At 38.7% G+C, this 16,845-nt stretch overlaps 1 protein-coding gene and 1 non-coding gene across 2 annotated transcripts; both read right to left on the bottom strand.

Annotated features, from left to right (window-relative positions):
- Positions 1-220: 220 nt before the first annotated feature.
- On the bottom strand, positions 221-16,044 carry ankrd16 (ankyrin repeat domain 16). Its single transcript, XM_020923665.2, has 7 exons — positions 15,583-16,044; positions 13,460-13,680; positions 11,753-11,795; positions 7,757-7,865; positions 6,193-6,354; positions 5,595-5,673; positions 221-2,248 (listed from the first exon to the last, which is right to left on the bottom strand). The coding sequence occupies exons 1-7, from the start codon at positions 15,936-15,938 to the stop codon at positions 2,094-2,096; spliced, it is 1,125 nt and encodes a 374-aa protein (XP_020779324.1). The 5' UTR covers positions 15,939-16,044; the 3' UTR covers positions 221-2,093.
- Positions 15,412-15,498, bottom strand: trnay-gua (transfer RNA tyrosine (anticodon GUA)). Its single transcript is given in 2 exon segments — positions 15,412-15,447; positions 15,462-15,498. It is a non-coding gene; the product is annotated as a tRNA-Tyr (tRNA).
- Positions 16,045-16,845: the final 801 nt, after the last annotated feature.

Genomic DNA, 16,845 nt, shown 5'->3' with positions numbered 1-16,845 from the left:
CCCAAGCGGAGTTAGTGTATATATAACGTATAAAATAAATAATTATAAATAAATATTTTTTTGTAATTGCTTTTTTTTATTCTTATTCATTCAATATGTTCAGCTACAGTAACATCAAAGAAATGGAGTAACAAGTAAGGCGTTGCAGATTTGCAGCTAAATCCCAATTATCTACTGACTCCACATCCATATTTTATGAGCTTTTTTTACTCAGGGGCCTTTTCTCCCATCCATGCTGATAAACGTGGACGATGCAGACTGTGCAAGAATGGCTACGCACAAACGACCTGCCAGAAGTGCAAAGTACTTTTGTTGTTTACAAATTATAAAAATTGTTTCTTGGAGCACCACACGAAAAAGTGATGTTGTTCTGCCACTGTAAAGCTGTTACACTGTGCTTTATGTTTTCATTGTTATGAAAAGTGGTTTACACATAAAGTTAGTGTTCATATCATTTTCAGTCTTCAGTGTTAATTTTGAACACCAGACTAATGCTGCAACATCCCAGAACTCATTGGATGTGAAGGTCTCTCTCAAAAAAAGTCAGGAGTGTATATTACTACCCCATATGATCATTTTCCCCAAATATCAGTTTTTGTCCTATTAATAAAATTTAATTTGAGCCTGAGAGGGTTAAAAGTGTATTGGTTTATTGTATGTTTTGACCAATTAAGCATGTAAGCAATGACATGTGCATGTTAGATTTGCGGCAGAATACCTACATTATTTGATTGAATAGTTTGGATTTAATATTAGATTTTATTGTTATATTTTATTTTGTTTCCATGTGTAGAAAATGTTGTAACTTTGTTTAGAAAGGCGCTGTATAAATAGAATAGAATTAAATATTATATATTTAACGCTATTTAATATAAAGATTTCAGTTTTTCTGGTAATTTCTTTCTTTTCTATAGTGGGAGCCTTATTTGATAGAAGATATCGGCCTGTGGAAATGAGCTCCTCTACCCACATTCATATAAATGAGTGAATAATGGTGATTCTACAGTGGGAGTATTATTCAATGGCTAAATTGTCCTGTCGATATGTGCTATCTTTCGTCGGAGCCTATTTGAGCAAAATACGACTGTCCAAATGAACCACCTACACATATTCATATAAATGAATTGAAATTGTACATAACTAAGGTATAAAGTTTGATCACCGCGTGCAAACGGCATTAAACCCGCATCTCTAATCCAAATAAATATGTGGGTTATGTGGTTTATAATATGTATGGAGGTTAGGCTGTATTGGATTGATACAACTATAAATGGAAAAACCTCAGATCGCTCATTTCTACGAGGCAGCCCATTTCGACAGAACACCATCTTTGTCTCCCTTGTCCCAGTGGATTTATCCAAAACCATTGATTAGTCCCAGTGCTATACAAGAAATGTCCCTGGTGTCCTTATGTTTTGACCGATTTGATCCCTGCTACCAGTAAAAAGAGGCATTAATTGTCATTTGCTTTGGCAAAATACAGAAAAGCTGCTTAAAAATGACCAAAACACAAAGAAAATGTGACTATAGTCACTCACATGTTAGTCCTGAATAAGTCATGAATGGGCAAAACAATTTTCCTTATTCACATACTCTTTCACTACCTTCACCCCAAACTGAGGGTGTTCCAGTTTTTGATTTTAAAAATCTGGTTATCCTCATTTTGATTGTTTAATGATTGTTTGAGTAATCCTGTTTTGTCCTGTATTCGAGGTGTGCACGCTCAGAAAAACTGAAGGTGTGAAAAATAGTGCCCGTCATTTCCGCTCCTGCTTTGTATTGAGGCGAGTTGTGGTTATTAAAATTATTGTGAAACCCACCACATTAGTCTTCTTCACATGTCATTGGTTTTATCTACATTTAATTATGTCTTCAGTAAACACGTATGTGGTGACAAGTGAAAAGTAATAGGCACACACACATCAAAATGGGGACTAAACCCTTATTTTTCTTGGTTACAACACTTTTGGCTTTGCTCAGCGACTAGATCTCTGCAATTAGAACTATTTCAATAATAGACATTGTATTTGTTTTGCTGCTCAAACTCAAAATAATAAAATAACCGTTGCATCTTTCAGACATAATAGTATTTGTTATGAAGTCTCCGTGTGAAACGCCTGGACCACGGCTGGTTTCTTTGCGATTTCTTGTGGAGTAGTTCCTGTTGAATCTGGCGAGTTTTCCAGTCCGAGCTGGAGTAGAGTGCTCACTGCTTCAGCGTGTTGACCAATGGATGCCATGTGAAGAGCTAACACAGAGGAATAAATGCATTAAAGATTGTAACATGCTTGGCCAAAATTTAAGACAAAAACACTTAAATCTATCAGAAAATGACTGATAAAAATAGTGAAATGATCTGTCCATGCAGCAAGATCATTTTACTGGACCAGTTATCTTACAATAAACGACCTCTAGACTAGAATGAAGCATCTCAGAAGAAGATCAAGTTATTCATCTTGTTTTCAGGTTTATTTTCTACTTACTAGAGTAGAAAATAAACCTGAAAACAAGATGAATAACTTGATCTTGGCCAGATCAGGGAAATTTTCAATACATTTGACAGATTCAATATTTCTTTTAATTCTGACTTGGTTTGTTAAAAATGCATCATAGTTTTACAAGAAAAAAGTTACAAAAATACAGTAAGTTGTGCTAAGTCCTAAAACAGAATCCCTCTGAGTTTACGCACAAATTTCCGACACTTTAAACCTTCATTTAACAAAATATAGGTCAAATCATAACTATTGTATAATTTAAAGGAAGATTTGGCCGTTGATAAAACTTAGAACTTCACCAAAGTTAGAAAACTGTTAAAACAACATATCATTTGTAGTAAAATCTTGGATCTCAGACAGTCTGAGAGAGACTTTAATGTTTTTATTACATAAAACCATCAGTGGAGGTGAATGGCTCGACGGCTGTGCTCCTGCTTTAGTCCTGGTTTAGATCTGGTTAAGTCCTGGTTTGGACCTGGTTTAGTCCTGGTGTAGTCCTAGCAATCAGCTTGGCGGTTGCTGCGTGTATATATTTATGTAATGATACTGGTTTAGTCCTGGTTCAGTCCTGGTGTCGTCCTGGTGTAGTCCTGGTCCAGTCCTGGTGTCGTCCTGGTGTAGTCCTGGTGTCGTCCTGGTGTAGTCCTGGTGTAGTCCTGGTGTAGTCCTGGTGTAGTCCTGGTCCAGTCCTGGTGTTGTCCTGGTGTAGTCCTGGTGTAGTCCTGGTGTAGTCCTGGTGTAGTCCTGGTGTAGTCCCGGTCCAGTCCTGGCGATCGGCTCTGCAGATGTGGCGTGTATATGTTTATAATCTCCTAATGACACATGTAGGTTCAGTCCTGGACTACTGGGCTGTCGGACTAATGGTCTGATTTAAATCTGATACAATCATGGGTTAACGGGCGGGTATGGTGCTGTACTGCATGGGTGCAGGTCTCAAACATGGATCCATGCAGGACTTAATAAACTTAATAAATTAATAAACTTCTAATTAAGAAGCAATAAAAAAAGGAAAAGACTGGTATCAATAAGAGCTAAGTTATATAAAAGTATGTACGGTAAGTAAAACACAAATATGGTTTTGTGTGTTCTTTTTCATTGGGGTTCTGTCATATTTTCTAGTTGGAACTACATTTTATGTTGCTCTATTTTTTTTTTTATTATTGTATTTTATATTTTATTTTGCCTATACACCCCCTCAAAATTATGTTCAGGAATTTTAATTAAAACCTAATAGAATATAAAGTAATACAAAATAATTACATTTATATTAACAATATAAAACTGCTAAATGAATATGACAAAAAACAATATGGTAATTTTAATCAATGAAATTTAAACCAATAATATTAAAGACATAAGAATTATGCCTGAAGAAAAGGAGGTCAAGAAATGATAAGTCAAATAAAATACTCTGAGAAAGGAAACTATATATATGTATTATTATTATTATTATTAAATATGAATATGAAGCAGAAATATCATAATACAAACACAGTATATCACAGATCTACTGATGTTAACTATGTTTTAGAAGAAAATGTAGTTTAACCTGTCTTATTATTATGTATTTTAATATAAGTTTATTTGTAAAAGTCTGAATGTGCAGGTTACAGTCACACTTTAAAATTAGCTGATGCTGGAGAAAATGGACCAATCTTACTCTATGAGCAAGATACACACTTACTAAAAGAAAAAAACTGAAAACTATGATACTTTATTTAGGATCAAAGGGTGTAATCTGTTTGAGGTTCTGTCACCTGCTTGTTTCATCATTCGTCATACGTCATTGCTCTGCCTGGAATGTTCCGCAGTGTGACATTAAACAGCTCTACTTTCACTTTTACATTTATTTACTTGGACTCAGGAGTGGAGTTGAAGACGAGGAGCAGAGGGGCTGGGCTTTTTGACTTGACATACACCAGTGTACGCAGACACTAGGGGCGAGGTGGGTATAGTGTCTTGCCCAAGGACACAACGGTGAGAGCTGAAATCACACTCCCAACCTGTGGGTCAAGGATCTGACTGCTCAACCAATGATGTTTCTGTCGAGAGTGGGATTCGAGCCAACAACCTCCAGTGGACAAACGCTCTACCAACTGCACTACTGTCGCCCTGAATAAAAATCATTTAATTTTGGATAAAAATTAATTCAGCTTTAAAAAGTCCATGTAAACACTTAAATCCTAATGACAAGGATTATTCAGAATTAAACTTAATTCAGAAGTAAGCGTTTGGTTTATTCCGATTTTAAAGTCAAATTAATTTATTCCTTGATCAACACGTTTATTCTTGTTAAAAATAGTGTTGGTGGTTCAGTTCATGCTCGTTGTGTCGTCCTTCTGATGTGATCCGGATGATCCGGCTCCACCAGTCGTGTCTTCGGACTTTCCTCCATGTCTCTTTGGATTTGTGAGCGGGATGTGGGAGTGGGCTGAGGTAGAGCAGCCTCACACTCACTTTGTCTTCTTCCTCTCTTCTCTGACACTCTTCCCTTCTCCTCCTCAGCTCACAGACATAAAGTGTGATGAGAGAATTCTCCAACTGCTGCACAATTATCAGAACCACTGTGGAAAAAGTTTGGATCATGTTTGTGTTTGTGGCGCAACGACAAACCGAGATGACAGAAAAGCTGGTAGCAGCTGAAGTGTGTGTTTTCTTCAGGTCGACGTAAATACGTTTGTGTCTCTGTCCAATCAGAACCTTCCCCACCTCCAGACACTGAGCAGAATTAAATAAAGACGATTTAACGAATTTTCCATGTTCCATGTTATTTCCATGTAAACTCAAAGGAGAATATTTTAATTTCAAACGATTTAATTCAGAACAATTAATTCAGAATTAAAAAACATAAACGCATCGTAAACGTGGCCACTGCGGAACATTCCAGAGAAAGTAAGAACATCTCCATGGAGAAAAACATTTGACTGACCCGTGACCAGAAAAGTTACACAATGCTCCTTTAAATTCTATTCAGTGTAAGACAACATAATTATTTTTTTATTTATAGTATAATATAAATATAAATATTTTTGGTACCAGTTTTTGGTATTGTATTTTTAAATATCACAGATTCCACTTTGAACTTAAATAAAATCTTACCAGTTCTTCCCTTTGCGTCTTGTCTTTGGAGATCAGCTCCTAACTCTTTCAGTGTTAATATAGTGGAGACGTGGCCTTCCTGACAAAGTACAACAGTCAAAACATATCATTAGCAGTCAGTCAGTTAGTGGTTAATTTGACTTTTTTTATGGGAAATGCATCAATACAGCTTCTTAGGACCATTACTAACACAGACTAGTAAATCTGTTTTTACCCTAAATGCTTTTTGCTTGTTTCTATAGAGGTTAGTTATATAGTTATTGCTTTGTGAGGAATGCTGGACAGTATGGCATTAAATGTGTCTATCTCCATGGAGACAAGCTGAAAGCCTCACTGAGCCAAAGTCAATTCTGCGGAGAGGCGATCCTGTTCACAGTAAGTGCTTCTCAAGGTGTTTTAGAGCAATAAAAACACAAGGATTGGAATAAATGGTACATAACTAATGCCATAATGTGGGATATTCCATATAAAGTAATGACAACTCCATGGAGACAAGCATGTAGCAGACTTTCCACCACCAAAGTTTCCTAGTGCAGCTTTAAATTTGGGACTACTCTTTCAATCAATATTGGTTCGTGTAAAATAGTTGGAGACCAACCTTAGCAGCGTAGTGTAATGCCGTGAGCTGGAGGCTGGTGGCGCTCTCGTTCACATCCACGTTCAGCTCCTTCACTAAAAACCTTAAAGCTTCATTCTGTCCCGTTACTGCCACCTGGTGGATGGGCTGAGCTCCCAGTCTGTCCACGGCCGTAGGACTCGCCTAACAGGAACAGGACACAGGCATATTCACGCTGACCTCACAAACCACGAAGATGTTTGGAAACATGTGATAACAACTTCCGACGGGCTCTGTTCACACTACTAATGGTGCGTTTGATCATCCGTCCGGCTCTCACTCGGATCTTGGATATGACGTCTCATCCATGCTTGCAGCATTTATTATGTTTCGCACATCGACTGTATCTATGAATGGACGTACCTAAAGAGTTCCACAGCAACACCGACCACCCAACCCACAGGGACTGATACAGACGCAGTAACACAGTCGCAGTAAGGTACTGCAATAATACAGTAAGGTACTGCAGTAATACAGATGCAGTAAGGTACTGCAGTGATACAGACACAGTAAGGTACTACAGTAATACAGACACAGTAAGGTACTACAGTAATACAGACACAGTAAGGTACTACAGTAATACAGACACAGTAAGGTACTGCAGTGATACGAATGACTGAATTTGTCAGTTAAACCACAAAGTGTCCAAACACAATGAAAACAGTTCATACTTAAAAGTGTCGCTGGGTACAGCCGTCTGGGATTCTGTCTCGGAATCCTTACTCGGTCTCCTCTGAGTTGTTCCGAGTTCTGCCGTCCGAGGAAAAGGGGCGTGTCAGTGCTAGGCACATCCTCAGACCTCTGAACTGGATGGATAATCGAACACACCATGTCATTGTAGTGTTCTGTTCAGCAAATCAACATTCCAACCTCAGTTTTCATTATTTCCCCACTGAAACACAACTCTGAGAGCACTGGTACATGTGATTAGAAGAGATGAGGCCAAACTCCAGATGATTCCAAACAGCACATACGTCTACAGTCTTCATTTTACCACTGATCATATTTACTTTAGTGGGTTTGATCACAGTTGGTCGGTGAGTCCAGTGTCGGGAACTACACTGGAAGTTGTCATCGCATGTTTCCAAAAATCTTCTTGGTTTGTGACGTAAGCGTCTACTGTATAGAGTCTATTAGGAAACTGTGGTGTCCAAAGGGAGCTGACGTTGCTGTAAACATCATTCCTCCTCTGGATAGGACAGCTTTTTTCAGACAGTGAAGTGAATTCTTTGTTTGGGACTGGCTCCACAAATATTCAAATTATAGTCAAATTAATCTTATGGTTTAAAGTCCTTTCAGCTGACAACAATTGCGTCTTTGGGCTTGAATAATGGGTCCGAAGCTATTGTGAAAAAACTGTTGGCTAATGTGAACGAGCCTGTGACTATAATGTAAAAATAAAGCTCAGATTAAAGTCTAACTTGAGTAACAGAGCTTCAGACAGAGTACAGCCTACAGTTAGCATCACACCCATGGGATATTGACGGCATCTAGTACCATGTTTTCAATATTTGTTCATGCATATTTGTAAATGAGTTTGTTTTACCTGGTGCTTTTCTAACAGAAGTTTAGCCACAGAGATGTGTCCGTTTCTCAGAGCGTCCATAAGCGGAGTGACCCCACAGCTGTCCCTCTGGTCCGGCCTGTACTCACACCTGCAACAAAGAAAACAGAAAACTAAGAAACATGAGAGGATTTTAAACGTGAGAGGATTTTAAATAATGACTTTTGCTTTTTAAATTCCATAAACTTGGCCTTTCTGTGTTCAGATATTCAAAGTAAACATGCTTAAATCAAATAACTTTTACTGATAACAACGATAATACTGGATTATTCTGAGGCTACGTTTATATGATGACGGTGTGAACAGAAGACGCAAAAGTGGCGTCGCGTCTTCACTTTTTATTCAGAGTTTAGATGAGGGAGGAAATCTGCGTGCATACGGTGACGCAAAAGTGTGTGGAATTCGATTGGGTATGCATGCCAGGTTTCTGTGTACAGTATGTGTGCAGTGTAAACGTGTACGTGACCTGAGCAGATCTGACCAGAGTTTTGCGTCTTGGGCAGTGTAGACAGAAACGCTACAGCGGAGCGCATTCAACTTTTCCACTCTGGAGGGTGGTTTCAGATTTTTGCATTTTGAAGCCCCAAAAACAGCGTTACCGTCTAAAAGAAAGGCAGTTCCGATAAAATATTTGTCGTTTTTACCTGCAAGCGTTCTCGTGTAAACAGGCCCTCAATCACAAAAACATTGGACCTGATGTCTCATGGTTCTGTTCTAATGGGCTCTAATCACTCTTACGTCAAAAAAACAGGAAGACGTTTGGAAACATGCGATGACAACTTCCGGTGTAGATGATCAAACCCACTGAAGTAAATGTGATCAGAGATAAAATAAAACTGCAGACATATGTTCTGTTTGGAATCATCTGGAGTTTGGCGCCTCATCTCTTCTAATCACGTGTACCAGTGCTCTCACGGTTGTGTGTCAGTGGGGAAATGATGAAAACTGAGGGATGGTTGGAATTGTTAATGAGTCGAACATAACTGAACACTACAGTCTGCATAACGGTCGGCCGGTCTTAAAACTCGTCCTGGAGAGACTTGAGCAGGACGGGGCTCCCCTCCTGTTGAGAAGACCAGGACTAAATTACGCAGCCTGAGCCTCACTACCTTTTTCTAATCACTCTAATAACCCTCAGAAAATCACTCAACTTTAAAAACACACTGCAGATAACTCTGACAACACTCAAAATATCACATAACTTTAAAACCACAATGCACACTCAAAAATATCATTAACTACACTCAAAAATATCATTTCTTCAATAACACAAGGTAAATATCTGACTACACTCAAAAAGTATCATTTAACTTTAAGAAACACCATACAGGTAACTTTAACAACTCTTAAAGTATCACCTGGGGAACACTTACAACTTCACTTAGCTTTAGAAACCACCTTATGACATACTCTATCTATCCTCTATCTGACAACATTTGCCCAAAACTCATTTTTAGCAGTGCCTCAAAGAATTTAACCAGATTTAGTTTTACACCAAAAACATTGCAAATATTAATTTATCCTTAGCAGTGCCTCAAGAATTTAACCAAATGTAGCTTTGCATCAAAAACATTGCATTAGAAAATATCCCCAAACATTGCGTTTTTGTAAGCAACTCACCTAGGATGACTTGACTTGCTCGAAGTAATAGTATATGTATATTTATTAAAGGGAGAGACTCAACAAAATATCCCAACAAGTGATTTGTCTTTGTCTTATTTTTTCTGCTTTTTATTATTTTATGCACTACTCCTGTGACTGGGTGTCACTCTTTATACTCGTGATCACTCAGGGTTTTTAGGCCCGGAGTGCTCACGACAAAGCACTTATGACCAACTCACTCCGTAGTTGCTATTTTACCAGAAAGCTCATACAAAAATAATTAGGACAAATCACTCTGCAAGTACCTTTTGGAGAAATTACCCTGTGACCAGGAAAGCTATAAAGCACAGCCTAGTCCGAATTGTAGATTCTGAACTCCTAAGCCGAGTTACAGCCGGAGGGTCAATGCCAACCAAAATCAGGATCTCATCATTATGCAGAATTTTCAATATTTATATAGGGTCAAGTGATCAGTACGTCACACATAGAACACATTTCCAAGTACAGGCAACACTTTTCAGAAACCACAATCTTACGGTTACAGAAATTAATGCAAAATAACCTAAACTTGAAAATTAAATTGAAAGAATTAAGCAAATCATCATAAAAGAAACGAATCAGATTAAATCAAAACAGAACAAGTAACTTATGTTAATATGGGTCACAAAAACACTTCTAATATCTAAATCAAACACTCTTAATCTCTAATGCTCTAACAGTTATTCAATTATCAAAATAAAGCATCATGAACATCTTCATCTGAATTTCAGGAGCCCTTTTAGTGGGGCCTACGCCAAAACCTTCATCTTTTTACCCCACCCGAGTGAGCTCTCCTGTGGCCGAGGGGGGGTTCACGACACCTCCTCTTCCTCTCCAACTTTCTCTACGCCCTCGCAGCTTTTTGCCCCCTGGCTGCAGGATCTAGAGGCGGCTGCCTGTCTAGATTTTGGGGTCAACTCCAGTTCCCTCTCCTCCCCGGTTGCGAGTCTTGTCGTTATTGTCTGTACTGTGTTTTTGTTGTATATGCTGATGTTGCAGAGGGGTTCCTTCTTTTTTTCTTTATGTACTGGTTTTAGAGAGTTAGTGTCCCAGAGTCCAGACAGTTAGTATGAATTTCTAGATTCCAGATAGTTAGTTGTAACAAGATAAAATGAATGAAATGTGGGATTGGTCCAGATAGTTACTAGTAAAAAAAAAAAAAAAAAGCTACCGTATTTTTGGCACTATAGGGCAACTCTGGATTATAAAACGCACTGGCATTAAATGGTCTATTTTCTAACTATTTTCACAAATAAACCGCACTGGACTTTAAATGAAACCCAACAGTGTGATGGGTGAGTGGTTTTGTTTGTTTGTGGTGTTCACGGTGACTCTGGGCTTTGTTCAGTTGTGGCGTGTAGGGAGGGGGCTGTCTGGGACCAACGGATTGTCGGCGTGTTCGCAGTGACTCAGTTGTTCAGTCATGTCTAGAAGTAGCACATTGCGCTCGCTTTTTTGGTTTGTTCGTTCCGTTCCTCGTCGGTGTGGAGTGATGAGTGTGTCTGTGGGTGTGTTTGGTTGTGCGGTCGCTGTCTGCTCCGTGTGTGTTTGTGTGCTCTGTGGGTGGTGCGGCTTTGTAGTTTACTGAAGTCGTGCTGGGACACTCGAGTGGATTCGTGTATAGGACGCTCTGGATTGGGGGGGGCAGTTGTTTTTTGATGGGGTTAGAGGCTTAAGAGCGCCCCCTATAGCCTGAAAAACACGGTAATAGTGTCACAGATAATAGTTTTCTCAAGTCCAAACTGTAATCTCAAGTAATCAAGTAACTGTTACTGTAAAAGTAACTGTAATATCTAGTAATCTAATGACCAATCTGTTTATCTTATGTTTGTGTGTGTGTGTGTGTGTTAAAAAATAAAGTTTGATTGATTGCTACAATGACATGGAGATGAAGAAAACTGGGACATTTTCTCAGTTTTCCTAGACTTTGTCAGACTTACTATCACGAATAGAGCTCGCCGGAAGTTGTCATCACATCTTTACAAACGTCCAGGTTTGTGACATAACAAAAATAGAGCCTATTTGGTGTTTTGGTTCCAGACGATGCTCCAATCAGAAAGCAGGATGAGTCTCACATGAGTCTCTCATTTGTGTTGCTGGTTCAATACTGAAATTCAGTTGGTTTATACCGAAAAAGCCTCTCTCTGATCTGAATGGTCACTACCTAGACCCCAGCGCCTGCAGCCGATCACAGCCTGTCCATAAACTGAGACAAATGCAGAAAGTGTGTGTGCAGGTGACGGCTCTGGAGACACAGGCTCAGATCAGATTGTAATAACTTTAAAACTGTTAAAACTGAAAGCGTACAGACAATTCCTTTAACCCACTTTCTCTTACCTTTCCAACAATATTTTGACCACTTCTTCACAACCGTGCAGAGCTGTAAATAAAGGCACATTACCAAGAAGAACATTATGTGGAGGTTTGTAATACAATTTAAAAAGAAAAAGGTTAAAAAAACAGAAAAGATAAAAGAGGTAATTCTTCTTCCTCAACATTAATGACCCACTTCAAAGCAAAACATCCATTCTGGAAAAACATTACAGTAGACTTTTTCTGACAAGGATTACAATTATGATTAGATAACGATGAAACACAAACTGATAACCTAATACAAGAATTCCAGGCATTTCAGAACATGTTTCTAAACGTCTAAACTACAAGGTTAGCAGCTTTTCCACAGAATAAGACCCAATGGAGACAACGCAAAGAAAATAATAATAATTTTGTGATTTGCCAGTTCTGGCCAGTCAAATGAATGATTATGATTCTATATTTTGCAGCCCTCAGAACTGTATTTAAGGCTGTATTTGACTAAAGAAATTCTTGGTAAACTAAAGTTATATCCTGCTAAAAAAAGAGTGAGGTGTGATAAAAGCTCCCAAAACTGTCACGTATCTCTGTATCTGACCCACAGTGCGCTCACAAGACTACACCTGCTATTTACACAGAAAGAAATACCAGGAAACAATATATTTCTATAAAGACAGATTCTACAGTACATAAAGGTGCATTATGTAACTTTTCCGGTGGGGGATCAAACCAGACCAGGTTACAGGTCAGATCTGTGGAGAGGTGATCCCTCTCACAGTCAGAATGTCTGTTTTTGTAGGTATTTTTGAGCTATAAAACAACCTGTAATTGAATAACTGTAACTTTAATGTCACACTGTGGAACATTCCAGGCAGAGCAATGACATCTCCATAGAAACAGGCAGGTGACAGACCCCCAACCAAAAAGTTACACAGTGCACCTTTAAATTTTATCTGACTTAATCTGACTTTTTACATATACAGAAAAAAAATACAATATCTTTTACTAAGTCACTCACTTCTTCTTTCTGCTGTTGTCCCATAGAAATCGTTATAATGCAAATAAAAGAATTAGTTGTACACAGTTTGGTCGACTAATGGCCTATTCATACTTCAAGAACATAAGAACTTTGTTTTTGTTCTTGAGGTGATAAGAACAAAGTTCATTTGGGCTCTGACATTTCATATTTAAAACGATGTATGAAATGTCAGATGTTCTGCTGCCAAACTGCCTCCACCCCCTCACTCTGCCCCGCCCCCTCGCTCTGCCCCACCCCCTCGCTCTGCCCCGCCCCCTCACTCCTATTAACTAAGTATTAATATCTTCCCTCTGTTTAACTTGAACAGGAGTCATATTGGTGACATTTCCCTGTGTTTGATGAGGGAGTCCAGCCACTGCAGGGAGGTTTATATCAAGGAGATTTCTTTTCGACCTTAAGACTGACAACTCTTTATTTTGGTGACTCACCTTCTCACTTTCACAAACTTGTCACGGAGATTACACCAGACTTTTCTACACTGAGTTTTGTCCAAGCCTAAAATGCCGGTGATCTCCCTCCATTAATTTCTTGCCATTTAGCGTCTTAGTCGTCACTGAGCGTTGTGTCGTACAGATGTTTGTATTTTCTCACCATTTCCTCCAACTGTGACTCAAAACTATCCTTTTGTTTCTTGCTCCGCACCGGTGAGGAAACAGATAAACCACACCCACATAAATCAGATTCCAGCCCACCTGCCGTGTGGAGTGGCGTGCGCCCAGTCTTGCTCTCTGTCCTCCACACCTGCTCTGAGCGTTGGAGCAGCAGCAGCACCACCTCAGCGCTGCCCTCTCTGGACGCCACGTGGAACGCGCTCCAGCCGTCTTTGTTCTTCAGACTCAGGTCGGCTCCGTGATCCAGGAGCTGACCAATCACAGGGAGGCTTCTCCGGGTGCACGCCATCATCAGAGGTGTCCTGGAGCACAACACGAGATCAGATCACACAGGAATTCATTTCACTAGGGATGTAAACGACTATAGACATGCACAACAATTAGTGTACTGAACAAAAGTGAGAGGTCACACTGGTCAGATCTTTCAAAATAATTTCAAGGTTACGCAAAATGGACTCTTATGAGCTTTGAATCATGTTCTAATGTTGTTACCTCCTCAAAAACACCTATAGTTGTGTTTTGGTTCATTCAGACATGTTTCAGTAATTGCTGGGTTTCAGATCACAACATTCTGTAGGCCAGTATTATTCAATACAGACAGTGGGCAGGTAAAATGAATATTTGCAACTGCTGATTTTTGTTGTAAAGCAGCAGAGTCTTGAGTCTGGTCAGTAATAGAAATGATCAGGTTCCATATTTCCGAATTTACCTTTTGTATATTTCATGTCAAAGTAGAGATCTAAATCTATTATATAGGGAAATCTGTCTCTTGCCCCCATCTGAGAGTATAACATCATTCAATTCTAGAATCTGAAAACCACCAACACTTTTTTATTAGTCTGTCTACATCTCCAAAACTCAAAATGCTCTGATCCACCTCGTGATGTCATGAAGTGATAGTTTTCAAGTGAACAGCTCCTTTTACCTTTAGTTCAGTAGAAATTGGCAATACAAGGACTGAAATCATCCAAATGATTCTAGTGAAGGTGTGTGGAGTTTAAAAACACAGTGGAGCACTTCCTGTACACATGACATCATCGCATTCTAGAATTCTAGAAACTGAGCTGGAGGACACTTCAAACTGTTAAAGTATCAAATTGCAGATCTGGTTTATGGATATTATCTCTTTAATTATGCGTTTTTGTTTTTTTTTTTTTTTTGTTTTTTTACTTGTTACACATAGCCAAACATTTTTTGTGTGTTTTTGGGCTAATTAACGACAAATAACAAAAAACAGACATTATTAAAGGTGCATTATTTAACATGGAGGGTCTATCAAATGTTTTTCTTCATGGACATGTTATTGCTTTGTCTGGAATATTTCACAATATGGCATTAATTCTTTCTGTCTTCAAGGAGGCCAAACCAGACCAAGTTACAGGTCAGGTCTGTGGAGGGGCAGCCCTGCTCACAGTCAGAGCTATGTAGCAAATCATGCTACACAGATCTCCAGGAAGAACAGTTGATTAAAAAAAGTCAATTAAAATAAAATCAATCAATCAATGAACCTGCCCAGGGACGACAGGTGGAAATTCACACTGGTGCTACAACCTGGTACAAACATCTCTCCTGCTAAGGTTCATGTAAATTGTGCACTGTCCCTGTATCATTAAATAAATAAATAAATAAATAAATACCTGTTCTTCTAGGTATTCTTGAACTATAAAACCACCTTTAATTGCGTAAATGTAAGGTAGAGCTGTTTAATGTCACACTGTGGAACATTCCTGGCAGAGCAATGACAGCTCCATAGAAACAACAAGTAGGTGACGGACCCCCAACCAAAAAGTTACACAGTGCAGCTTTAACAAATTGTATTTTTAGTGGTAGTTCGCAGTTAGAGCACTAGATGGAGTCCACGTATCGCCGTTTCATTGGTCTCATTTAGTCTCGACAGATAAACCTTTACATAAAAACATCTCCTGCTTTTCTATTTAACAAATATTGACAAAAATATCTATAAAAGCTAAACATATTTTAATTTATACTATTAAGAAATGTAGTACTGGGTCTTGTCAGTGCAAAAAGAACTCTCCTTCGAGCCGGATTCGAACCAGCGACCTAAGGATTCCCGCGTTTACCACTACAGTCCTCCGCTCTACCAACTGAGCTATCGAAGGGAGATAATGCTAGCACGTTAGCATTTCAATTTTATATCCAACAGAGGGCGCAATGTTTCAAAATATGTTTAAAATTCACATTACCAGTCCGCTTTCTTCAAACTATCCACTTTGGCTCCGTTTTCAAGCAGATACGTGACGCATTCGAGGTTTCCCATTGACGCAGCCTCGTGGAGCGGTCTCTTGTAGTCGTTATTGTAAACTTCAACATGCAAGCCCAGTTTATGCAGATATTTAACGATGTCTAAATGTCCGTGTCTCGCCGCATAGTGCATTAAAGTGTCCCCAGATCGTCCGAAATGTTTGCTGATCACAGTCAGAACCGATTCGCCGTCCAAAGAGCTCATACATTTTTCCAAAGAAACGAGATCTCCCTCCTGAGTCATCTTAACCAGTGATTTCAACGCGTTTTCGTCCATTTTGGAAGTTAAATCTTGCATAAAATGTATATTCGTGTTTTCCAGGATAGATGCATGACAGTTTTAAAGCATTGCAGCGGAGTGGGACATGCTTTTAGCGAAGTGTTTACGTCTGGTTTCCTTTACACACGCGTGACGTAAAGATGGCCAACCAAAAACTAACCATGCGTCGACAACTCACCCGTGGATCTATTAAAATAATAATAATAATAATAATAAAGTGATAATAATAATAAAATGAAGAAGAAGAAGAAGAAAAACAGAAAAATAAAAACTCACAGCGTAAAATTCGGTCGTTTTAATTAATTTTAATGTGTAGCCTGTTTATTTTTCTAACGTGGCTTAAAAACTTGTCATTGATATGATCCATTTTAAATAGGTTTACGCTGCATTAAATTTGTATAAAAGGCAAATAAGCCAAGCGAATGCAAGAGAACGTGGTAAGGGGAAGTTTTTTGGTCGTCCATCTTGTTTTGAGCTTTATGGGAAATGTAGTTTCTTTCGTAGTTGCGTCCTGGGTTCGATCCCCGCCGATGACTGACAAAAAAAAAGAAGAAATAAATAAAATAATGTAACCCATTCTTTTTCCAGTTTAGCCTTTTTTTTTTTTTTTTTTTTTCATATTATCCATTTTGACAGCATTAAATTGGTTTAAAAAGAAAATAAGCCAAGCAAATGTGGTAAGGGGAAGTTTTTTGGTTGTCCATCTTGTTTTGAGCTTTATGGGAAATGTATTTTCTTCGTAGTTGTGTCCTGAGTTCAGTCCCCGCGTATGACTGATTTTGGTGTAGTAAAATGAATCCATGAGAAATTATTATTATTATAAGTTCCTATGACAAGTTGGACTCACTTGACAAAAACACTCTTATGATCATTGTATTTAAGATCTTACAAAAAGAAATGAACTATTCTTTTTCCAGTTTGGCCA

The sequence above is a fragment of the Boleophthalmus pectinirostris genome, unplaced genomic scaffold, assembly GCF_026225935.1.
Source record: "Boleophthalmus pectinirostris isolate CB_2022bp ecotype Guang Dong unplaced genomic scaffold, ASM2622593v1 HiC_scaffold_1543, whole genome shotgun sequence".
NCBI lineage: Eukaryota > Metazoa > Chordata > Actinopteri > Gobiiformes > Gobiidae > Boleophthalmus > Boleophthalmus pectinirostris.
This window is presented reverse-complemented; position numbering and strand designations above follow the sequence as displayed.

Coding starts and splice junctions, on each gene's coding strand:
- ankrd16 (XM_020923665.2), bottom strand. CDS start 15,938: ATGCAAGATTTAACTTCCAAAATGGACGAAAACGCGTTGAAATCACTG. Junction 11,796..13,459: donor CACGCCACTCCACACGGCAG/GTGGGCTGGAAT, acceptor CTTTATTTACAG/CTCTGCACGGTTGTGAAGAA. Junction 6,355..7,756: donor TTCTGTTAGAAAAGCACCAG/GTAAAACAAACT, acceptor TGTTCCTGTTAG/GCGAGTCCTACGGCCGTGGA.